This window comes from Hemitrygon akajei, chromosome 6 (genome assembly GCF_048418815.1).
Source record: "Hemitrygon akajei chromosome 6, sHemAka1.3, whole genome shotgun sequence".
Taxonomy (NCBI): Eukaryota; Metazoa; Chordata; class Chondrichthyes; order Myliobatiformes; family Dasyatidae; genus Hemitrygon; species Hemitrygon akajei.
The window spans coordinates 142,353,202-142,379,431 of record NC_133129.1 but is presented as its reverse complement, the minus strand read 5'-3'; the positions used below and the strand labels follow the sequence as shown (position 1 = coordinate 142,379,431).

General features: G+C 43.1%; 1 protein-coding gene across 2 annotated transcripts in view; it reads right to left on the bottom strand.

Annotated features, from left to right (window-relative positions):
- The window catches only part of LOC140729544 (uncharacterized), a 60,547-nt gene that overhangs the window by 30,651 nt on the left and 3,666 nt on the right, over positions 1 to 26,230 (bottom strand). For both annotated transcript variants that reach the window (XM_073049388.1, XM_073049389.1), the window contains exon 2: positions 912 to 1,095. In XM_073049388.1, coding sequence (XP_072905489.1) covers positions 912 to 1,064 — 153 coding nt within the window. In that variant the 5' untranslated portion in view covers positions 1,065 to 1,095. The remainder of the gene's footprint in view (positions 1 to 911; positions 1,096 to 26,230) is intronic.

The window sequence follows — 26,230 nt, the reverse complement described above, 5'->3', positions numbered from 1 at the left end:
GTCACTAAAGTGTTGCTGCTAAAGAAATCTTCCAACCCTTTCCCCATGAATGTAGGTTAGGATTGGAGGATTGGAAAATGTAGGGAAGGATTGGAGGAAAAAGTATCTCTTTGGGGCCCCAATTCAAAATCATTTCCCATTCTCATGCTCACAATCCAGTGAGTTAGCAGCTACCTTTTCTTGCCTTCTATCTCACTGCTCAGTACATGTGATTTATTGCACCTGATATTTATGTGCATCAGTTGACATTTATCAAACTTTATACTTTATATATTATCATATATGGCATTTTAAACTTTAAAAGATGTTATATACAATATATTTTCATATGAGTTATCTTCTCAGATGAGTAAGCATGCTGTACAATTTTCTTGTGAACTTAACATATATGTAAACTAAAAGTAATTGCCCTCTCATATAGTTACTTAGCAGACCAAGATTACTCACGTTTTTTCTTAACATGCATATTGATTTGAATTGAATTGACCTTATCAGTTGCATCCTTCATATAAATGAGGAGTAAAAATCTTTACATTATGTTTCCTGTTTCCATCTAAATGTGCAATGTGCTATTTATAGTAATTTATAATAAATAGTACCTACACCAGGACAGTCGGTATAACATAGAAATACAGTTGTGTCAGCAGGAATTGATCATTCTGATGGCCTGGTGGAAAAAACTGTTCCGGAGCCTGTTGGTCCTGGCTTTTATGCTATGGTACCATTTCCCAGATGGTAGCAGATGGAACACTTTGTGGTTGGAGTGACTTGGGTCCCCAGTGATCTTTCAGGCCCTTTTTACACATCTGTCTTTGTAAATATCCTGAATAGTGGGAAGTTCACATCTACAGTACATTTTAAATACAGTAGAATTATGACCAACATATACAATGAGACACTGAAATGCATACTTGCTCTTCTTTTATCCCAATGTTTTTGAGGTAAACAAATCCATTTTTATTTAGTTCCCTCATGAACTCTGTGGATAATCGTTTCATTTCATTGTCTGAGGGTTGAGCTTTACCCAAGGCAAATGAGCCAAAGTCAATGATTGCAAAGCTCATCTTCCCTGGATTCTGGCTTCTTCAGGACTTCCTGTAAACAATGACAGAATGAATTATTAGGTCTGGCACCAATATGATTAATGGTAGCTATCTTTATTTATCAACAGGAGGTCAAAATGCCTAAGTTTTGAGGATGTTATGAAGAGATTTTAAACACCATTCAGAAAACACTATGTCTCTCTACTTCCCTTTATGATAAATTGTGATCTATTCGTCTTTATTTTTGGCATTGCCCATTTAGGAACCATTTCCTCCAAGAGAAGATGACATTCTCATTGTAACACAGTTAGGAGGGCTTTCAGCTCATTGAGTCCATGCTTGTTCTAGACAGGGCAACCCTATCAATGACATTCACCCTTGACTCAAAGCCCTGAACCCTGTAATTTATTCTTTATCATTTTTGATTCTTTTATCAATTACAGTACCTACAAAAAGAATATCTTGCTATTGTCATTAGTACTATCAGCACTTCTTTGAGATGATTAATTTTCTGCGGTAGTAAATATTAACTTGCCTTACATTTCTGATGCACATAGGGTGACTTGTACTTCCCACCATTTGTTATTTACAGACACTTTGCACTTATTTAGATTTGTTATTTCTATCCTGAGAGAAAGATTCTGACAGTTTACTCTATCTATGCCTCTCTTGTTTATAAACTTCTATTCGGTCTTCCCTCAGCTTCCCACATTCCAGGGAAAACTATCCAAGTCTGTCCTACCTCTTCTTATAGCTCATACAATTAGAGCAGGTCAGCTTAGACACTCTGATTACTGCCATTTTTCCTTTTATACCTGTAACAGTCCACAGCCTTCTTTACTGTCTGCAATGCCACCACTTGTCTCATCTGAATGTGTGCAGATGGTTTCTAGATTAAAGTGTGCTTCTAGTCACCAGTTAATCAATGTTTTTGTCCAAGGCATTTATATTTGCATCAGAAACAAAAGAGTTGCCAGCACTACCAGAGGAGCCAAGATGGTGGCACGACGCAGCTTGCAGCGGCCACTCCGGAGCTGATTATCTGTTATTTGTTAAGCGGGGTGCCGTGCGCAATCCTAATCTGATGAAAAATGGATCTGGGAGCATGGAGGAACATCTGGAAATCTCCAGGAAGGCCCTCTTCGTTGCTGCTGCTGCTGTGAGGTCCGGGTCTCTGCTGAGAAGAACAGGCCCCCAGTCCTCGGGGTTGTGTTGCCGGTGGCTGTTGGCGAGGGCGTCTTAATACGGTTGGCAGAGGATGGTCCTCGGAGAAGCTGTACCGGAGGGGATGGTCGGAGGCTCGGAGGTTCGACGGACTCGGAGTCCGCTGCGGTCGGGGCGCTTTCAGTGTGTGCTGCGTCTGTGAGGCCGAGTTGGGCGGTGCCGTGGAAGTCCATAGCGGGGGTATTCCCTTCCGCCGCCAGCGTGGGATGACGTGTCTATCGGGACCCTGAGGGCTTGTGGAAACTGTGTGGTGGTTTCTTTTGAATTTATAGTCTTTAACACCTTTGGACTATTTTTACTGTGCCCATGGTCTTTTTTTAAAATCAACTATGCTGTTATCTGCACTGTTGTAACTATATGTTGTAACTATGTGGTTTTGTGCAGGTCTTGTAGCTTAGTTTTTGGTCTTGTTTTGTCTGGTGGATTTGGAGATCCTTTCCGGGGAAAGTGCTAAGATGGTAGCACAATATTAATATGCAGCAGCCTCTCTGGACTCTGGATTGGGGATTGCCAAACGTTATGTGGATTTTCTGATGTAGTCTGTTTTGTCATGTGCTTTTGTGATATCATTCTGGAGGAACGTTGTCTCATTTTTTAATTGCATTGCATATGTGGTTTCTAAATGACAATAAACTGAATCTGACCTCTGTGGATCACCACTTGTCACAGACATTCAGGCAGAATAATACTCCTGCAACACCACACTCCCTCTTCTGTGGAAAGGCAATTTTCACCACGAGTGACCAAAATACTGTGCATCCAGTCCATCTTAATCTGTATCAGCCTACCTTGAAGGTCCTTGCCAGGTGCCTTACTAAAGTCCATAGAGACACAGCATCAATTACACTACCTTCATCAATCATCTTTGCCATCTCCTCAAGAAATTCAAACAAGTTTGTAAAACATGATCTGATCAGCATACATTTCTCTGTCCTTAATTAGCTCATGAATTTCCATATTTGAGCAAATCTAATCACTATGAATCCTCTCCATTATCTTCAACTGAACTGAATTTAAGAGTGTAAGAGTGATTCAACCAGACATGAATATAACCAATCAAGACAGTGTTACTCCGAGGCCAAGATGCAAAACACAGTACCAACAGTCATACACAGCACAAAGCACATATAGCACACCCAAGATAGCAAACACATGTAAGATATCAGTAAAACACAGCCACACAAAAAAAAAGTCCAGACCCTGAGTCCACAAGTGCTACAGAAATCTGCAGTTGACCACAACACAGCTTTGTTTTCTGCTGAGTGAATACAGGGGGAGCAGCATCGTTCTGATCACTGGTCCAAGGCTCATGGAGCTGTAACTTCCTGGATTATCCCTGTTGCTCTTCTGAAGCAGAGGAAAAGCATTGGCTATTCTTTAGTCCTCCTGGACTTCACTTTTGTATGAGAGGATGCAAAGATCTTCATGAAGGACCCAGCAATCTCCCCTCTTGCCTCTCTTAGAATTCTGGGATAGGTCCCATCAGACTCTGGTAGATATATCCACTTTGACACTCTTTAAAAAGAAGTGACATCACTTCCTTCTTGATCACAAGATGCCCTTGTATATTGGTACATGGATCTCACTGTCCTCCATGCCCTTCTGCTCAATGAATACTGATGTAAAATACTCATTTAGTATGTTAGTATCCTCTGGCTCGAGGCATAAATGTCCTCATTTATAGCTGAGTAGTACCACACTCACCCTAGCTATCCTCTTCTTTTAATGCATATATGTCTGTAAACCATCTTGGGATTTTATTTAATCCTACTTGCCAAGAACATTTTATGCCCCCCCCCCACAATTTCTTCAATGTTTTATTCATATTCAGCCTCCTACAGCTTCTGATAACCCCAGAGTGATTACACTTTTCTTATTTTTGAGCTTTCCCCATATTGCCAGTGGAGGAGCTCTCCAATATTTCTTTACTGAGTGCAACTCTTTCATTTTTCTTGATTGGTAATGCTACAAGTCCTCTTTTCGGTTATTTGGCTGAAACTTTGTTATGACCACCTCCCTGAACAATCCTGCATCCATTATCCATAACTCACTGTTGTTTGCAGTCTGATCCTCAGTGAGTCCAACTGCAATTCTAACTGATTCATCGGTCTAAGAGGAGCTGTAACCAGATGCATGTCTTCCAGGCAGTCAAGAGTGACCCTCAATTGCTCCCTGAACTCCCATATCTGTCAGAAGAAGCATTCCCCTCTTCTGACTGCCATTATATCCAGCTAAATACACTCTTAAAACCTGATGAAGAGACCCAATGCCATAGACCTACTAGAGTGATGACCCAAAAGCAGGATCATCAGACATTGACCATTGGAACCCACAGGGGCCGGGACCCAAAACCTGACCACAGAGGAAAAGGTCTGGGTCTTGAGACCAAGGCTCCTCTTGAAGCCCACATTTACCTGCTGGTGCAGCCTAATCCTCTCCAGGACTAAATCCATTCCAGAGACATAGGAGAGACTGCAGGCAGTAGAAATCTAGATCACACAAAATGCTGGAGGAACTCAGCAGGTCAGGCAGCATCAATGGAGGAAAATTACTGTGTCCTGACCGACTCAACCTGGAACACCAATTGTTAACAGTTAATTTTCCTCCAAAGATATTGTGCCTGACCCATTAAGTTCCTCCCTCCTTTTGTGTGAAAATCCATTCTTCCAGGTCTGCCCAGGAGGAAAATAGTTTCTCTCCATAGATGCTGCCTCACATGCTGAGTTGGTTCAGAATTTTGTATGTCTTGAAAAATCAATTATCTTCTAATCTAGATACAGCAATCCACTCCATGTTTTCTGGGTTTGCTCAGAAAAAATCAATTAATGAAACTTATGGCCTCTGTATGCAGTCTCACACAAATTCTTTTTGTCATCCGCAAATTTAATTACCAGGTTTACCACATTATCATCCAGATATTGATATAAATGGAAAACAATCATGGACCCAGCACCAATCCCTGAAGCGCTCCAATACTCACACTCTAGCCTTTCAATCCTGCAAACATTTTCATGAATTTCCGTTGAACCCTCTTCAGTTTCAGCAGATTCTTTACAAGATAAGGGGCCCAAAACTGCTTACAATACTCCAAGTGAGGCTTCACCAGTGTTTTATAAAGTCTCAACATCACACCCTTGCTTTTATATTCTAGACCTCTTGGAATGAATACCATATCATATTTGTCTTCCTTACCACAGACTCAACCTGAAGATTATCCTTTAGGGAATCCTGCACAGGGTCTCCCAAGTCCCTCTGCACCTCAGATTTTTGTATTTTCTCTCCATTTAAGATATAGACATTCCTTTCTATTTTTCTACCAAAGTACATGACCATACACTTCCCAACACTGCATTCCATCTGCCACTTCTTTGCAGATTCTCTTAATCTACCTAAGTCCTTCTGAAGCCTCTCTACTTCCTCAAACTACCTTCCCCTCCATTTATCTTCGTATCATCGGCAAACTTTGCAACAAAGCCATCAATTCCATCATCCAAATTATTGACATAAGAATGATCCCAACAGACCCCTGTGAAACGCCACTAGACACTGACAGCCAACCAGAAAATTCTCCCTGAATTTCCATTCTTACCCTGTAATACCATGGGATCATAGCTTGTTAAGCAGCCTCATGTATGGCTCCTTGTCAAAGACCTTCTGAAAACCTAAGGGCACAACATTAACCGGTTATCCTTTGTCTATCCTGTTTGTTATTTCTTGAAAGAATTGCAACAGATCTGTCTAGCAAGATTTTCTCTTATGAAAAACATGCTGACTACAGCCTATTTTATGCACCTCCTATACCCTAAAACCACATTCTTAACAATTGACTCCAACATCTCCCCAATCACTGAGGTCAGACTAATTGACCTATAATTTCCTTTCTTCCGCCTCTCTCTTCTTCAAGAGTGAAGTGACATTTGCAATTTTCCAGTCTTCTGGAACCATTCTAGAATCTAGTGATTCTTGAAAGATCATTACTAATGCCTCTATAATCTCTTCAGCCCGCTCTCTCAGAACTCTGGGGTGGACACCATCTGGCCCAGTTGACTTATCAACCTTCAGAACTTTCAGTTTCCCAAGAACCTTCTTCCTAGTAATGGTAATTTCACACACTTCATGACCCATGGCACCTGGAACTTACACCATTCTCTTGGTGTCTTCCACAGTGAAGACTGATGCAAAATACTTACTCACCATTCACCATATTCTTGACTCACATTACTACCTCTCCTGCATCGATTTCAAGCAGTACAATATTCACTCTTGTCTCTCTTTTACAATTTATGTACATGAAGTTACGTTTGGTATATTCTTTGATATTATTGGCTAGCTTACTTTCACATTCCATCTTTACCTTATTGATTTTTTTTAGTTGCCTTCTATTGCTTTTTGAAACCTTCTCAAACCTCTAACCCCACTAATTTTTGCTTTAACATACCCTTTCTTTGGCTTTCGTGTTGGCTTTGACTTCACTTGTTAGCCATGGTTGTGTCATCTTGCCTTTTGAAAACTTCTTCCTCTTTGGGAAGTAAATATCCTGTGCCTCTGAATTGCTTCCAGAAATTCCAGCCATTTCTGCTCTGCCGTCATCCCTGCCAGTGTTCTTTTCCAGTCAATTCTGGCCAACTCCTTTCTCAAGCCTCTGTCATTCCTTTACTCCACTGAAATACTGATACATCTGACTTTAGCTTCTTCTCAAATTTCAGGGTGAATTTGATCATATTATGATCACTTGCTGCTAAGAGTTCTTTTTCCTTAAGCTCTCTAATCAGTTTTGGGCATTGCTGAACACCCAATCCAGAATAGTCGATGCCCAAGTGGGATCAAACACAAACTGCTCTAAAACTCCATCTCATAGGCATTCTAGAAATTCTCCACTCTTGGAATCCTGCACCAACCTGATTTTTCTTCTTCAATCTTTTTATTAAATTTCAAATTAATAGACATATCAATATTGATAATGGTACATAGAGATCAGGATTACATTAATAACAGTTAACATGTAAAAACACATATTTCAAATAGCAAATGAAGTTTAGCCTCTCAATCTGTTAGTGATTGACCATGAAAAAGATATTTATAAAAAGAGAGGGGAAAAAATCCCTAAACTAAGAAATACTAAACTAAAAGAAAACAAACAAAGAATGGGCTGCCATGTTTCATCTGTTAAAATTATAATTTGTCGTTAACAGCGCTCCTCTATACGTGAACAAAAAAAAACACTAAAAAAGGATTCAGAAAGGGTCATCTTACATCATATGAAATTATTGAATAAATGGCTTCCAATTTCTTCAAATTTAACCAAAGGGTCCATAGTACTGCTCTTAATTTTTTCCAAATTTAGACATTCTATCGTTTGTGAAAACCATTGAAATGTGGTGGGGGGGGGGGGGGGGTTGGAATCTTTCCATTTAAGTAAGATGGATCTTCTGGCTATTAATGTCACAATTGCAATTAAATGACAAGCTGATGGGGATAAGTGACTGGAGTCTATCACAGGTAGTCTAAAAATTGCCGTAATAGGATTAGGTTGTAACTCAACAAGCAGAACTACCGAAATAATATCAAAAATATCTTTCCAATATTCTCCTAGAAGAGGTCAAGACCACAGCCTATGTGTCAAGGAAGCTACTTCAGAATTACATCTATCACAAACAGGATTTATATGACGGTAAAAATAAGCTAACTTATCCTTGGATATATGAGCTCTATGAACCACCTTAAATTGTATCAAAGTGTGTCTGGCACATATTGAAGAAGTATTAACTAGTTTAAGAATTTTCTTCCATTTCTCTGTAGATTAAAGATATTTGAAGTTCTCTTTCCCACTCATTCTTAATTTTATCAGATATACCTAGACGTATTTTGTAATCAAATCAGAAATAATTGCTATTAAACTCTTCTGATAGGGGTTTAAATCTAATTTTTTTCTGTAACTTTGATTTGATGCAATATCGGAAAGGTAGGTAAAGTAGCATTCAGAAAGTTTCTAATCTGTAAATTTCTGAAAAAGTGTGATTTAGGCAATTTATATTTATTAGACAACTGTTCAAAAGACATAAAACAATCATCCAAAAATAAATCAAGAAAGCATATTAGTCCTTTTGTTTTCCATAAAGTAAAAGGCTTGATCAATTCTAGATGGTTGGAAAAAAAAGTTAGATATAATAAAGATAAATTTATTGAATAAATTTATTCAATCCAAAACATTTACGAAATTGAAACCATATTCGTATTGTATGTTTAACTATTGGATTTATCATTTCTTTATTCAATTTAGTAAATGCAAAAGGAAGCGCAGCTCCTAAGATAGAAGCCAGTGAAAATCCCTGTGCAGACTCCTGCTCCCGACCCCATCCATTGTGGAGATTGAGTTTCATCCAACTCTTGTGTCCAAAATGTTAAGTATTGAATATTAATTGCCCAATAATAAAATCTAAGATTCAGCAAAGCCAGACTACCTTCCTTTTTTGATTTCTGTAAATATTTCTTACTTAACCTGGGATTTCTATACTGCCATATATATGAAGAAATTTTAGACTCAATAATATAAAAAAAAGATTTAGGAATAAAAATTGATTCTGCCTGAAATAGATACAGAAATTAGGGCAAAATGAACATCTTAATAGCATTAATTCTACCAATCAAAGATAAGGACAGTGGGGACCATTTAGTAAACAGTTGTTTAAGATGATCAATTAAAAGTAAAAAATTAACTTGAAATAGATCCTTACATTTCTTAGTAATTTTAATCCTCAAATAAGTAAAATAATCAGTAACCAATCTAAATGGTGATTGTCTATAAATTGGAACTTGCATATTTAATGGGGAAAGCACACTCTTATCAAGATTCAATGTATAACCAGAAAAACTACTAAACTGAGCAAGTAGTGTTAATACTGCAGGAATGGAATTCTCTGGGTTAGAAATATATAATAACAGGTCATCTGCATATAGCAATACTTTATGTATCCCATCCCCATGAATAATGCTGAATATATTAGGTGAATCATGAATGGCAATTGCCAAGGGCTCCAGGGCAATATCAAATAGTAGAGGGCTTAAAGGACAGCCCAGTCTATATCTCAAAAAAACCTAAAAAAAAGAGGATCTCTGATTATTGGTAAATACAGCAGCCAAAGGTATATGATATAACAATTGAATCCAAGATATAAATTTTGAGCTAAAATTAAATTTCTCAAGCATATTAAATAAATATTCCCATTCAAGTCTGTCAAAAGCTTTCTCAGCATTGAGTGAAATACATTAACACATTCTGGAGTATTAGATGAAGTAGTGTATACAATGTTCATTAACCTCCTAACATTAAAATGTGAGTAATGATTTTTAATAAATCCTGTCAAATCCTCAGAAATAATTTGAGGCAATACCTTCTCTAATCTAATTGTTAATATTTTGGAGAAGATTTTAGAATCCACATTCAACAAAGATATAGGTCTATATGATGCACATTCAGTGGGATCTTTATCTTTTTTAGGAATTAAAGAAATAGATGCTTCATAAAAGGATTGTGGTAATTTACCTACCAATATAGCATCATTAAAAATTTGACATAAGCAGGGAGAAAGTAAATTTGAAAAAGATTTTTAAAATTCAGCTGTATATCCCTCCGGGCCAGGTGCTTCACCAGAGTTTATCGAAAAAATTGCCTTCTTTATCTCCTCTTCAATAATGGGTGCATCTAATGCTAAACGTTCATCAGCTGGTAATTTCAAAATATTTAATTTCCTTAAAAATTCATGCATTATGGTAGGATCATCAAGAAATTCTGATTGATATAAATTAGTATACAATTCTTGAAAAGATTTATTAATTTCATCATGGTTAACCATCAAAATACCATCCCATCTACAAACTTTATTAATTGGACGTTTTTCGCAGGCAGAATTCAATTGGTTAGCCAACAGTTTACCCAATTTATTACCATGTATATATAAAATTGACTCCTAGTTTTAAGTAATTGATTTTCCATTGGGGATGTTAATAGCAAACTATGTTGCATCTGAAGTTCAACTCTCTTTATAAAGCTCCAAATTGGGAGCAATAAAATATTTTTATCGATTTCTTTAATCTTATCAACCAATGTATGTATCTCACTATTAATTCATTTGTTCAATCCAGCAGAGTATGAAATAATTTGTCCACGGATATATGCTTTAAAGGTATCCCATAATATCCCACTGGAAATTTCTTCTGTTGAATTAGATAAAAAGAAAAAAGCAATCTGTTCTTTAATGAAATTAACAACATTTAAATCCTGAAGTAAAATAGAATTGAACCGCCATTGTCTAGTACTAAAGGTTACATCACTAAATTTAATTGATATTTTCAAAGGCGCAGGATCAGAAATTGCAATTGCATCATACTCACAGACAAAACTAATTGAGAATCAATAAAGAAGTAATTGATTCTAGAGTAATTATGATAAATAGGAGAAAAGAAAGAGAACTCTTTATCATTAGGATATAAAAACCTCCAAATTTCTAAAACTCCCGAGTCAACTAAAAAAGAATTAATAAAAGTAGCAGATTTGTTTGGAAGTACCTGATTGGATGAAGACCTATCCATCATTGGATTCAAACAACAATTAAAATCTCCGCCCATTATTAACTTGTATTCATTTAAATTAGGAAGAGATATAATTAACTGGTTAAAGAATTCAGGATAGTCAGTATTGGGTGCATAAACATTAACCAAAACTACTTTTTGATTATAAAGTAAACCAGTAATTAACAGAAATCTACCATATGGATCTGAAATTGTATCATAATGAACAAATGAAATCGAAGGGTCTATAAAAATGGAGACACCTTTCACGTTGGTCAATGCGTTTGAGTGAAACTGTTGACCCTTCCAAAACCTAAAAAGGCGCTGATTATCCTCCTTCCTCACATGAGTCTCCTGCGCAATAATAATCTGAGCATTCAATCTATGAAAAACTTAAAATCTTCTTTCGTTTAACTGGGTGATTCAAGCCATTCGAGTTCCATGAAACAAAATTAATAATGTTATCCATTTTCCTTAAATAAACCATATGGTATGTAAAGGGTTAAGCAAGTTGCATAGGAAACTCATGAACTAGGAAGAGGAAAAAAGTTTAAAGAGGAACCGGAAGTTACGACAATACAGACATCTTTGTAGTTTCAAGGCAGCCCAAATGAAAAATACTGAACTAAAAAAAGACCTTTCCCCCCTCCCCGAAAGCTATGAAATCTGGCCAATAGGCAGCCAGGAGACTATCTAAGAACCACCCAACTCCCATCTCTCTTGATGGCATGTCTCCAAATTTTAAGGGAAAAAAACATCACCCATAGCCAAAACATTACGAAAGAATGTCAAACACAAGCTAAATGAAAAAAACAACCTTTTGTAGACCATTTTAAAAAACAAGGTCTTAAAAAATAAGAGTACAATCCTCATAATAATTAATCACCAAGTCAAAATCTTAATAATTTTCTAAAATAGTTAAAAATAAAATGTACAAACCCCATTTCCAGAAAAGTTGGAATATTCTCCAAAATGCAATAAAAACAAAAATCTGTGATATGTTAATTCACGTGAACCTTTATTTAACTGACAAAAGTACAAAGAAAAGATTTTCAATAGTTTTACTGACCAACTTAATTGTATTTTGTAAATATACACAAATTTAGAATTTGATGGCTGCAACACACTCAACAAAAGTTGGGACAGAGTTAAAATAAGATTGAAAAGGATGGTAGGGTACAGGAATCGTGGTGTATAAAGGCTGTTGTAAATCTAGTCAAGAAGAAAAGAAGAGCTTATGAAATGTTCAAAAACTAGGCAATGATAGAGGTCTAGAAAATTATAAGACTAGCAGGAAGGAGTTTAAGAATGAAATTAGGAGAGCCAGAAGGGGCCATGAGTGGGCCTTGGTGGACAGGATGAAGGAAAACCCCAAGGCATTCTACAAAAATGTGACGAGCAAGAGGATAAGATGTGAGAGAACAGGACCAATCAAGTGTGACAGTGAAAAGTGTGTATGGAACCGGAGGAGATAGCAGAGGTACTTAATGAGTACTTTGCTTCAGTATTCACTATGGAAAAGGATTTTGGTGATTGTAGGGATGATTTACAGTGGATTGAAAAACTTGAGCATGTAGATATTAAGAAAGAGGATGTGCTGGAGGGTTTGGAAAGCATCAAGTTGGATAAGTCACTGGGACCAGACGAGATGTAAACCAGGCTACTGTGGGAGGTGAGGGAAGAGATTGCTGAGCCTCTGGCGATGATCTTTGCATTATCAATGGGGACGGGAGAGGTTCCGGAGGATGGAGGGTTACCGATGTTATTCCATTATTCAAGAAGGGGAGTAGAGATAGCCCAGGAAATTACAGACCAGTGAGTCTTACTTTAGTGATTGGTAAGTTGATGGAGAAGATCCTGAGAGGCAGGATTTATGAACATTTGGAGAGGCATAATATGATTAGGAACAGTCAGTCAGGCTTTCTGAAAGCAGGTTGTGCCTTACAAGCCTGATTCAATTTTTTGAGGATGTGACTAAACACATTGATGAAGTAAGAGCAGTAGATGAAGTGTATATGGATTTCAGCAAGGCATTTGATAAGGTACCCATGCAAGGTTTATTGAGAAAGTAAGGAGGCATGGGATCCAAGGGGATATTTTGCTTTGTGGATCCAGAACTGGCTTGCCCGTAGAAGGCAAAGAGTGCTGTAGAGGGGTCATATTCTGCATGGAGGTCAGTGAGCAGTGGTGTGCCTCAGGGATCTGTTCTGGGACCCCCACTCTTTGTGATTTTTATAAATGACCTCGATGAGGAAGTGTAGGATGGGTTAGTAAATTTGCTGATGACACAAAGGTTGGAGGTGTTGTGGATAATGTGGAGGGCTGTCAGAGGTTACAGCGGGACATTGATAGGATACAAAACTGGGCTGAGAAGTGGCAGATGGAGTTCAACCCAGTTAAGTGTGAGGTCTTTTTGTTAGGTCAAATATGATGGCAGAATACAGTATTAACAGTAAGACTCTTGGCAGTGTGGAGAATCAGAGGGATATTGGGGTCCAAGTTCATAGGACACTCAAAGCTGCTGTGCGGGTTGATTTTGTGCTAAGAAAGCATATTTGATTTAAGATTGATTTAAGAAAGCATATGGTGCATTGGACTTCATAAATCATGGGGTTGAGTTTAGGAGCCGAGAGGTAATGTTGCAGCTATATAGGACCCTGGTCAGACCCTACTTGGAGTACTGTGCTCAGTTCTGGTCACTTCACTACAGGAAGGATGTGGAAATCATAGAAATGGTGCAGAGGAGATTTACAAGGATGTTGCCTGAATTGGGGAGCATGCCTTATGAGAATAGGTTGAGTGAACTCTGCCTTTTTTCCTTGGAGTGACAGAGGATGAGAGGTGACCTGATAGAGGTGTATAAAATGATGAGAAGCACTAATTGTGTGGATAGTCAAAGGCTTTTCCCAGGGCTGAAATGGCTAGCACGAGAGGTCACAGTTTTAAGGTGCCTGGAAGTTGGTACAGAGGAGATGTCAGGGGTAAGCTTTTTACGCAGAGAGTGGTGAGTGTGTGGAATGGGCTGCCGGTGACAGTGGTGGAGGCAGATATGATAGGGTCTTTCAAGAGGCTCCTGGACAGGTATATGGAGCTTAGAAAAATAGAGGGCTATTTGTAATCCTAGGTAATTTCTAAGGTAAGGACATGTTCGGCACAGCTTTGTGGGCCGAACGGCCTGTAATGTACTGTAGATTTTCTGTTCTATGCTCTATCTAGTCTTTTATATCAAGTTATACCAAGATATTTCCAGCAGCCTTCACAATAATTTTAATTTTCTCAATACTACTAAATGTCTAAGCAGTATAATTTACCACCTGTTATAAACATCACAAACAACATTTCAGAATCTGAATCAGGTTTATTATCACCAACATGTGACGTGAAATTTGCTAACTTAGCAGCAGCAGTTCTATACAATATGTTATCTAGCAGAGAGAGAGAAAAATTATAAATAAAATTAAAAAATAAAAATAAATAAACAAGTAAATCAATTATGTATATTGAACAGATTAAAAACGTGCAAAAACAGAAATCCTGTATATTTAAAAAAAAGCAAGGTAGCGTTCAAAGATTCAAAGTCCATTTAGGAATCGGATGGCAGAGGGGAAGAAGCTGTTCCTGAATCGCTGAGTGTGTGCCTTCAGGCTTCTGTACCTCCTACCTGATGGTAACAGTGAGAAAAGGGCACGCCCTGGGTGCTGGAGGTCCTTAATAATGGACGCTGCCTTTCTGAGACGCTGCTCCTTGAAGATGTCCTGGATACTTTCTAGGCTAGTACACAAGATGGAGCTGACTAGATTTACAACCTTCTCCAGATTTTTTCAGTCCTGTGCAGTAGCCCCTCCAAAGCAAACAGTGATGCAGCCTGTCAGATTGCTTTCCACGGTACAACTTTAGAAGTTTTTGAGTATATTTGTTGACAGGTCAAATCTCTTCAAACTCCTAATAAAGTATACCCACTGTCTTGCCTCCTTGATAACTGCATCGATATGTTGGGACCCGGTTAGATCCTCAGAGATCTTGACACCCAGGAACTTGAATGAGCTCTTTTGTCTTACTAATGTTGAGTGCCAGGTTGTTGCTGCAGCACCACTCCGCTAGTTCTTGTCACCACCTGAGATTCTACCAACAATGGTTGTATCATCAGCAAACTTGTAGATGGTATTTGAGCTATGCCTAGCCACACAGTCATGCGTATATAGAGAGTGGAGCACTGAGCTAAGCACACACCCCTGAGGTGCGCCAGTGTTGATTGTCAGCAAGGAGAATATGTTATCACTAATCCACACAGATTGTGGTCTTCCGGTTAAGACCATTTGGAGAAGGAAGTCGGAGGATCAGAACGGGAGTGCTGCGGGAGCCATTTTGATTTTTTCTTCTTCTCATCAGAGTTAAGAGAGGCGGGACTGCACAGGCGTGTGACATTGGGCAGTGAAGCGAGGAAGATATAAAAATGACACAGCCATATACAGCGGGCAGTGTCGCTTGCGGGCAGTGGAGTGAGCCGGGAGCAGAGTGAAAGCTTAAGGGCTTGGGCTCGACGGGCAAGGCAAGGTTCATTTAGGTTTCAGTTTTTCCTGTTATTTGAGGAAAGGGGCAAGTATGACTTGTCCACATCTGCGCCAGGTGCGCCGAGATGTAGCTCCTAAGGGACTGTGTTAGGGAACTGGAGCTGCAGTTCGATGACCTTCGTCTGGTCAGGGAGAGTGAGTTACAGGCAGGTGGTCACACCAGGGCCACGGGAGGCAGACAGGTGGGTCACGGTTAGGAGGGGGAAGGGGAAGAATCTGGTACTTGACAGTAAGTACTCCTGTTTTGAGTATTGTTGGGGGGGGACAGGCTACGTGGGGGAAGCAACAGTGGCTGTGCTTCTGGCACAGAGTCCGGCCCTGTAGCTCAGAAGGGTAGGGAAAGGAAGAGGAAGGCAGTAGTAATAGGGGACTCGATAGTTAGGGGGTCAGATAGGCGATTCTGTGGACGCGATCAGGAGACCCGGATGGTAGTTTGCCTCCCTGGTGCCAGGGTCTGGGATGTTTCTGATTGTGTCCAAGATATCCTGAAGTGGGGGGGTGAGGAGCCAGAGGTGGTGGTACATATAGATACCAATGACATAGGTAGGAAAAGGGAAGAGGTCCTGAAAGGAGAATATAGGGAGTTAGGAAGGGAGTTGAGAAGAAGAACTGTAAAGGTAGTAATCTCGGGATTACTGCCTGTCCCACGAGACAGTGAGAGCAGGAATAGAATGAGGTGGAGGATAAATGCGTGGCTAAGGGATTGGAGCAGGGGGCAGGGATTCAAGTTTCTGGATCATTGGGACCTCTTTTGAGGCAGGTGTGATCTGTACAAAAAGGACAGGTTACACTTGAATCCTGGGGGGACCAATATCCTGGCAGGGAGATTTGCTAAGGCTACTGGGGAGACTTTAAACTAGAATGGTTGGGGGGTGGGAATCAATTTGAAGAGACTAGGGGAGACGAGGTTAGTTCACAAATAGAGAAAGCTAGTGAACAGTGTGTGAGGGAGGATAGGCAGGTGACAGAGAAGGGGAGCGCTCAGACCGAAGATGTAGGGGAGAAGGGAGAAAAAGATAATAAAGCTGTTTGCACCATTAGGGATAAACAGAGAGGAAGAGGTGGAGAGTTTCTTAAATGCATCTATTTTAATGCTAGGAGCATTGTAAGAAAGGTGGACGAGCTTAGAGCATGGATTGGTACCTGGAAATATGATGTTGTAGCTATTAGTGAAACATGGTTGCAGGAGGGGTGTGATTGGCAAATAAATATTCCTGGATTTTGTTGCTTCAGGTGTGATAGAATTGGAGGGAGAAGAAGGGGAGGTGTTGCGTTCCTTGTCAGAGAAAATATTACAGCGGTGCTCTGACAGGATAGATTAGAGGGCCCGTCTAGGGAGACAATTTGGATGGAATTGAGGAATGGGAAAGGTGTAGTAACACTTATAGGTGTGTATTATAGACCTAATGGGGAGCGAGAATTGGAGAAGCAAATTTGCAAGGAGATAGCACATATTTGTAGTAAGCACAGGGTTGTGATTGTGGGAATTTTAATTTTCCACACATAGACTGGGAAGCCCATACTGTAAAAGGAATGGATGGTTTGGAGTTTGTAAAATGTGTGCAGGATAGTTTTTTGCAACAATACATAGAGTTACCAACTAGAGAAGGGGTAGAGTTGGATCTTCTGTTAGGGAATGAAATAGGAGAAATGAGGAGAAATAAACTTTATCAACCGTCATTACTTTTAACAGAATCAGTGTTAACATTTTTACTTCAACATATCGATTATCTTATGAACTTACGGCGTTGCTTCTCTAATGCTTCTAGTGTGTAGAATGAAAACTTCTCTGGCGCTGATCCTGAACACACAAGCACCCTCCTTCCCGTTACTCCAAACCAGTATTCCCCCACATGACGCGGCGGAACCGGATGTGACGTCATCACACGGCCGCGATACATCACAGGCAACGAATTTACTTAAAACAAGCTTAACTTTAACTAGAAAATAATTGCAAACGAATGACTGAAGCGAAAATGTAATAAAGCTAAACAAATGCCTTAAGGGCAACACACTCCCTGCCTGACCTTTGTAAGGTCACTATAAGCATGATACAAAACTGAAATCTCTAAATCAGTCTTTCGGTAGAAGTAGAACGACTTCTGCAACTGGCCTTTGCAAGAACTGTCCTTTGTTATTCAAATAACAAGCCATGGGTAACAAAGGGTGATGCGCCATCAATAACTCACGCTGAGACTTAGGAAGTGAGATATCGGCTTTTATTGACTGAAGAACAACACTACATCCTGGGAAAATGAGGGAGAGCAGCAGGCCACAGTCGCCTTTATACAGGGGTCTGTGGGAGGAGCCACAGGGGCAGTCAGCAGGGTCTGTGGGAGGAGCCACAGGAGTAGTCAGACAGGTATATCTAGTTCACCACATTCACCCCCCCTTTGTTTAAAAAAAAATCCCCAAGCATATTTACAGGTTAAGTCTATCAGGTGGTCGAATCGTTCGCTGCGATCTACGTAGCTCCGGCTGCAATTGCACAGGAGCCGGAGGTGATGACGGCACAGGTGCCGGAGGTGGTGTTTGCTCCGGAGGCGGAGAGTGGGTTGGTTCTGTCCCAACAGGAGGTGTCAGGGATCCCTCGCGTGTGAGCGAGGTCCCTGGAATAGACGCGTACGGAGTCTGTGTGGGGCACGGTGCGTGCGGAGTCACCTCGGGTACAGGGTGCATAGTTACCGTGGAATGCTCGGGGTAGTGGGTACGCGTCAAGCTGCGTGAATCTATTGATGGTCTGGCTGTAGTCCACAACCATCCTATTTTTCTGCCCAGTCCGAACAACGACCACCTGGGACCGCCATGGGCTAGTGCTTGGCTCAATGATCCCCTCCCTGAGCAGCCGCTGCACCTCTGAATGAATAAAGGCCCTGTCCCCCGCACTGTACCTCCTACTTTTAGTTGCCACAGGTTTACAGTCGGGGGTCAGGTTGGTGAACAGCGATGGGGGAGGGATCTTGAGGGTGGAGAGGTTGCAAGTAGTGTCAGCAGCACAGCTATCGGCATGGTGCTGGGCGGGATGTGTGGTTCGGTGTGTATGTGCGTGTGGTAACGGAGTATATGGCGAAGTCCCACCAAACTGAGGATTCCTGACAGTGAGTGGTGGGAGGGGCCCGTCATATGCCATAGTCACACTTTCGAGGTGGCTCTGGAAGTCCAGCCCCAATAGCACAGGTGCGCACAGTCGAGGCATGACCAGTAGCGCAAAGTTCCGATATTCTGTGCCCTGCACCACCAATGTCGCTACACAACCCACCCGGATGTCCGTGGAATGCGACCCAGAAGCCAAGGTGATCTTCTGACGTACCGGCCGTGTCACGAGTCCACAGCGTTTCACTGTGGCCGGGTCAATAAAACTCTCAGTGCTGCCCGTGTCAAACAGGCAGCTAGTCCTGTGCCCCTCCACCAGGATGTCCATCATCGACCTTGCAAGCTGGTGTGGGGCACTTTGGTCGAGGGTCACGGAAGCCAGCGTTGAACGGGGCGTGTCGGGGGCGGGGCCTGGTGACGCCGGCAAAGATGGCCGCTCACATCCGGGCATGCAAGATGGCGAGTCGGGGGCGGGGCCTGGTGACGCCGGCAAAGATGGTTGTCCACATCCGGTCATGCAAAATGGCGGCCCCCAGGTCTCAGACGCAGCGCTGCTCGACCCCGGGTGCGGTTTAGACTTACATACCTTGGCGAAATGGCCCTTCTTCCCACAGCTGGAACAAGTCGCTTCGCGAGCCGGGCAGCTGTTTCTGGGATGTTTCGGAAGCCCACAAAAGTAACAGAGTTTTATACCTGGCGAATTCGAGGGGTTCGAGATACCGCGACTGGCAGCGGCGTTGGCGAATTCGCTCGGAACCGGGGAATCGCGCGGCTGGACCTCTTCGGCGTACAGCTGCGCAGCCTCTATCGTATCGGCCGTCTCTATCGCGGAGCGTAAGGTAAGATCAGCTTTTTCCAGCAGCCGCTGGCGTATACACACTGACCGGACCCCAGTCACAAAAGCGTCTCGGACCAAGAGTTCCGTATGCTGTTCCGCTGTGAGCGCTTGGCAGTCACAAGTCCGCGCGAGTGCCTGTAGAGCTCGGAGAAATTCAGCAGTCGACTCCGTAGGCCGCTGTTTTCGTGTTGCCAAGCGGTGCCGTGCATAAACTGGATTTACTGGCCGCAGGTACTGTCTTTTGAGGGCGGCAAGGGCCTCCTCGTAGGTGAATATGTCCCTGATGAACGAATAAACTTTTGGGGCGACCCTCGAGAGGAGAAGTCTGAGCCGAACAGCCGAGTCGGTGGCGCCATCAATAACTCACGCTGAGACTTAGGAAGTGAGATATCGGCTTTTATTGACTGAAGAACAACACTACATCCTGGGAAAATGAGGGAGAGCAGCAGGCCACAGTCGCCTTTATACAGGGGTCTGTGGGAGGAGCCACAGGGGCAGTCAGCAGGGTCTGTGGGAGGAGCCACAGGAGTAGTCAGACAGGTATATCTAGTTCACCACATTGGGCATTAACGACATACTGAACGCTAAAAGTGGGCGTTTAGAGATGAAAATAGGGAGGAGCTGAGGACAATACAGAGGGACCTGAAAGCCATGATCAGGGAGGTTGAAGACAGGTATAGGAGGAAGCTTGAGTGGAAACTCCAGCAGAACAACATGAGAGAGGTCTGGAGTGGGATGAGGACCATCACTGGGTTCTGGCAAACTAGCAACAGAGGAGCTGAAGGCAGTGTGGACAGGGCCAACGAACTTAACCCGTTCTTCAACAGATTTGACACTGTGGCCCTGCCCATCCCCCACATGATCCATCTGTTGTCGGCCCTCAACCAACACATACTCCACTCTCCCCCCCCACCCCTCCTCACAGCCCCCCACCCTACTCCCATGACTACACTCCTCCCCCACCTGAAACCACCACAGTGGGCTTCACAGCTGAACAGGGGAGAGGACAGCTGAAACATCTCCACCCAAGCAAGGCTGCAGGCCCGGATGGTATCAGGCCCGGATGGTATCAGCCCCAGGGTGCTCAAAGCCTGTGCCCCCCAGCTATGTGGAGTACTTCACCATGTCTTCTACCTGAGCCTGAGTCTCCAGAGGGTTCCTGTACTGTGGAAGACATCCTGCCTCATCCCTGTACCGAAGACGCCGCACCTCAGTGGCTCCAATGACTACAGACCGGTGGCGTTGACCTCCCACATCATGAAGACCCTGGAGAGATTTGTTCTAGAGCAGCTCCGGCCTATGGTTAGGTCACACTTTGACCCCTTCCAGTTTGCCTACCAGCCCCAACTAGGAGTTGAGGATGCCATCATCTACCTGCTGAACCGTGTCTACGCCCACCTGGACAAGCCAGTGAGCACTGTGAGGGTCATGTTTTTTGACTTCTCCAGTGCGTTCAACATCATCCGCCCTGCTCTGCTGGGTGAGAAGCTGACAGTGATGCAGGTGGATGCTTCCCTGGTGTCATGGATTATTGATTACCTGACTGGCAGACAACAGTACGTGCGCTTGCAACACTGTGTCAGATAGAGTGGTCAGCAGCATTGGGGCTCCACAGGGGACTGTCCTGTCTCCCTTTCTCTTCACCATCTATACCTCAGACATCAACTTCTGCACAGAGTCTTGCCATCTTCAGAAGTTTTCTGATGACTCTGCCATAGTTGGATGCATCAGCAAGGGAGATGAGGCAGAGTACAGGGCTAAGTTGGGAAACTTTGTCACATGGTGTGAGCAGAATCATCTGCAGTTTAATGTGAAAAAGATTAAGGAGCTGGTGGTGGACCTGAGGAGGGCTAAGGCACCGGTGACCCCTGTTTCCATCCAAGGGGTCAGTGTGGACATGGTGGAGGATTACAAATACCTGGGGATACGAATTGACAATAAACTGGACTGGTCAAAGAACACTGAGGCTGTCTACAAGAAGGGTCAGAGCCGTATCTACTTCCTGAGGAGACTGAGGTCCTTTAACATCTGCCGGCCGATGCTGATGATGTTCTACGAGTCTGTGGTGGCCAGTGCTGTCATGTTTGCTGTTGTGTGCTGGGGCAGCAGGCTGAGGGTAGCAGACACCAACAGAATCAACAAACTCATTCGTAAGGCCAGTGATGTTGTGGGGGTGGAACTGGACTCTCTGACAGTGGTGTCTGAAAAGAGGATGCTGTCCAAGTTGCATGCCATCTTGGACAATGTTTCCCATCCACTCCGTAATGTACTGGTTAGGCACAGGAGTACATTCAGCCAGAGACTCATTCCACCGATATGTAACACTGAGCATCATAGGAAGTCATTCCTGCCTGTGGCCATCGAACTTTACAACTCCTCCCTCGGAGTGTCAATCATCCTGTGCCAATAGGCTGGTCCTGGACTTGTTTCCACTTGGCATGATTAAATTATTATTTAATTATTTATGGTTTTATATTGATATATTGCTATATTTCTACACTATTCTTGGTTGGTGCGACTGTAACAAAACCCAATTTCCCTCGAGATCAATAAAGTATGTCTGTGTCTGTTTATCTGTCTGTCTGTCTTTTCACATCACCTTTGTCAGAACTTTTCAACTCAACCTTCCTGACATGACCATCTCTACCAGGGAACGTGGCAGTGATTCTGGCCATTGGCCAGCAGTTGCGGGTGATCTGCTTGTCCCTGAGCAGGACTAAATCTCCAACTTGAAGATTCCTGCGAGGTTCTGTCCACTTTTGTCTGTGTTGCAACAAAGGTAGATATTCATGGCTCCAACGGGACCAGAACTGATTTGCGAGAACCTGAACCTGTCTCCATTGCTTTGTGTACAAATCCTTATCAGAGAAGTCCCCAGGTGGAGGGGGAGCTCCTGCCTTCTGCGTAAGAAGCATTGATGGCGAGAGTATGAAGGGGCTTTCCGGGTCAGAAGACACAGGTAGGAGTGGTCGTGCATTTTTAATGGCTGTGACCTCTGCCATTAGTGTGCACAGTACTTTGTGGGTCAGTCGGGTGCGTTGCTGCAGAAACATTGAATCAAGGATCCTTCTGGCGATCCCAATTATCTGCTCCCATGAGCCTCCCATGTGAGAGGCGTGTGGTGTGTTGAACTCCCAGTTGCATCCCTGCTCACTGAGGTACCTTTGCACCGTTTTGTCCATCCCCAGCTCCTTGGACGCTCCAACAAAATTTGTGCCGCAATCAGACCTTAACTGTTTTGCAGGGCCTCTTAGTGCAAAGAAGCGCCTGAGAGCATTAATGCAGCTGGATGTATCCAAAAATTAGATGACCTCAATGTGCACCGCTCTCGAACTCATGCAGCTGAACATGATGGCCCACCGTTTGCTCTCTGCTTGTCCTCCTCTGGGACGTCTAGTGATGATAGTCCAGGGACCAAATACATCGAGCCCTACATATGTAAAAGGAGGGCAGGCTTCGAGACATTCTGGTGGGAGTTCTGCCATACGTTGAACTTCCAGCTTCCCTCGCAGTTACACACCTGTGGAGTACTGAATTGATCAGTGTTTTGCCTCCCAAGATCCACAGTCCCACTGCTCTGATTGCTCCTTCCATCAGGTGACGGCCCTGATGCCTTACCTGTTCATGGTGATGGCGTGTGAGCAGTAAGGACACATGGCTGTCTTTGGGCAGGATTACTGGACTCTTTTCTGCAGCTGAAAGGTGAGAGTGTATTAACCGGCTGATGCACCATCAATAACTCACGCTGAGACTTAGGAAGCGAGATATCGGCTTTTATTGACTGGAAGAATAAACAACACTACATCCTGGGGAAAATGAGGGAGAGCAGCAGCCCACAGTCGCCTTTATACAGGGGTCTGTGGGAGGAGCCACAGGAGCAGTCAGACAGGTATATCTAGTTCACCACACCGGCCTCCAATGCAAATGAGATTGTTCCTTAGGATCGGCATGAGTTTCGTCAAAGGGCTGTCCTTTGGTATTGGTTTATCAGCTTGGAGGGCCGAAAACTCCCTTGCAAAAGCTGCTCTTTGAGTTGCTTTAAGGATGACGTCCTTTGCCTGGGCCAATTCATCCACAGTGCGAGGTAAGTTACATTTGTGCCATCCCTTGCATTTACCATTTCAGAATGAGTGTTTGTGGGATCTGGCCATGTGAATGAGGAACGCAAGTCCTCTCACTAAGGAATTCAAAGTGAAGAACCGCTGAAAGCGTTCGGTGGTACGTATTGATTCTTCCAGGTAGGTGGTACCTGTTTGTATTTGTGGTTCGATCAGCTCAAATGTCTCGCTCATTTGAGTTTTTTCCGTTGGTGGCTGACACAGTAAGGGGGATCCCGTGAATCAGGAAGTCTGCTCCAGAAGGGATGCAGGTAAGGATCTTGATGCATGGTCTGCAGGGTTATCCTCTGTACGTACATAATGCCATTGTTCAGGCTTTGATGACAGGCGGATACGTTGAACTCTATTATGAATGTACACGTAGAAAAGTTTTGATTCATTATAAATATAACAAAGAACTACTTCACTATCCGTGTAGAACTTGGTGTCCATTATTTTTAAGAAGATGGCATCTTGTGCTGATGGAGCAAGTTTATTATCATGCTCAGTTTGAGCGAAGACTGACTGTCCCAGTGTCTTCTCGGTTACTTTACTACCCTTGTTAAAGCCTTGTTGTGCTTCCTTGATACACATAAAGCTTGTGCAGGGTTGAAAAATTGAATGGTGGCCACTCTCTAGCACATTGGTCTTGAGTGTGCTAACTGTCAGTTTGTGTACATTGCCAGGGCACACCTCTCCTATCACCATCCAGCCCAGATCCAGGCGTTGGGCAAAGGGGGTGTCGTGTGGTCCATTGACCTGCTGCCTGACCTTGTGTACCTGGAGAACGTCTCTTCCGAGTAGCAGGAGTATTTCTGCTTCTGGATCCAGTTCTGGGATGTGCTTGGCAATGTGGTGGAAATGTGGCTGGTGTAGCACTGCACTTAGCGTCGGGATCTCAGTGCGGTTATTCAAAATTTCATTGCACTCCAAGAGTGGAGGGAGGCAGACGACAACTTTACCATCCAGCGACTCGAGCAGGAAGCCTTCTGCCTTCCTGCCATATGTTTCTACGCTGCCTGAGCAAGTTCTAAGGTAGTATGGGAACTGATTACTCTCTACATTGAACAAGTCGAAGAACTCTGGTCTGACTAGTGAGCGATTGCTCTGGTCGTCCAGAATTACATAGCTTTGATGGCCTTGTCTTTGGCTCCCTTAGAGTACACCTTAGTGAGGCAGATCTTTGAACAAGAACGGCTTGACTGACCTTGACCGCAAACTTCTGTACAGCTCGAGCTGACAACGGTTGTCCCGGAGTGAGCATCTCCCTCCCCGCCGTCCTCTTGTGAGGGTGAAGGAGCTTTGTGAGTTTGCAGTAACGGGCCGGATGCAAGGCCCCTTCGTGATTAGTGCTGTTGCATTCCAAGCACTTCACGGGGAACGTACACTCTCTAGCGAGGTGAGAGGTAGAGGAACAGCATTTAAAACATATTCTTTTCTCCTTGAGAAAGGCTATTCTCTTGTCAAAGGGTGTTTTTTCAAAACGTTCTGCTTTTTTTGAAGGGGTGGGGTTTGTTGTGCAATGGACAATTCTTGCTAGGGTCATTGTTAGTTGTGGAGACTTCAGTTTTACGCACCGAGACAGGTTTATTGATGTTAAGATTATTCAAAGTGGATTTGACTGGCTTGGTGTGAATTGTACTGCTACCTTGACTCATGAAGCTAGGGTCATTTTGCTTCTTCATCTCCTTGCACACAAACCTAGTGAAATACTCAAAGGGAGGAAATCGACCATCGTTCTCTTCCTTGTATTCTGAGCCAACAGACACCCAACTTTCCTGCAGCCCACATGGAAGTTTGTCCACGATTGGTCTAATTCCGTATGAAGTATCTAGATATGACAGGCCAGTTAAATAGCCATCTTCTTAAATGCCTTCAATCTCCATGAGTAAATCTCTGAGTTCTCTTAATTTAGTTCTTGGCTGACACCTTAGGAAAATTTTCCAGACGTCGAAATAGTGCCGTTTCAATAATTTCAGGGACTGCATAGCACTCCGGAAGTCTCTCCCATGCTTTGCGTAAGGCTAGCTTGGGGTTGTTGATGTACACTGAACGTATGCGTCTCACCTGTTCGCATGATTCTTTTCCCAGCCATTTTGTCATAAGATCCAACTCTTGGGTTGCTTCAAGCTGGACTCCGCCGGTTGCGTGGGCGAATGAGGAGTACCATGCATGGTAATTTTCAGACTTATCGTCAAACTGGTATAGTCCTGAAATGATGAGATCTTGTCGTACTAAATACTGTGCCATGGGTTCAACTGCAAGTGGCACCCTGGCTGGGGGAATATGTTGGCGGGCATATGACTGAGGGTGCATGTTCGTTATGGGATTTGCTGTTCTGAATTCAGGCTTTGCCTCTTCTCTTGCCAAATCTGGTAAGTTTGGCGTTGAGAAGTATTTGTTGTCAGCCCTTTCATTCTTGAGTTCGTCGCAAGGTTGCAAGGGTAAATTGTCTTCCTCAGATGGATGCGATGCAATTGGATTTCTCTTTGACTCCTCATGAAATGGGACATTAGCAAATAAGTATGGAGAGGAAGAACGAATCTTCAGATCCGTTTGAGTTCGGCCGTATTGTCACGAGCGGGGACAGGAATGGACCCAAATGCAGGACGCAGGCACTGAAGTACTAGGGGTAGGACAGGATGGGGATGCCATGGCATTTAAGGGGTAATGCAGGCAGGGCTGGATCCCGGAGGTCAGGCAGGCAGGAGGATCCCAGCATTCGTGGCAGGCATGAGGGCCCCTGGGGCGGGCGCATAACTCCTGGGCAGGGCCGCCTCCCAGGCAGGAACACGG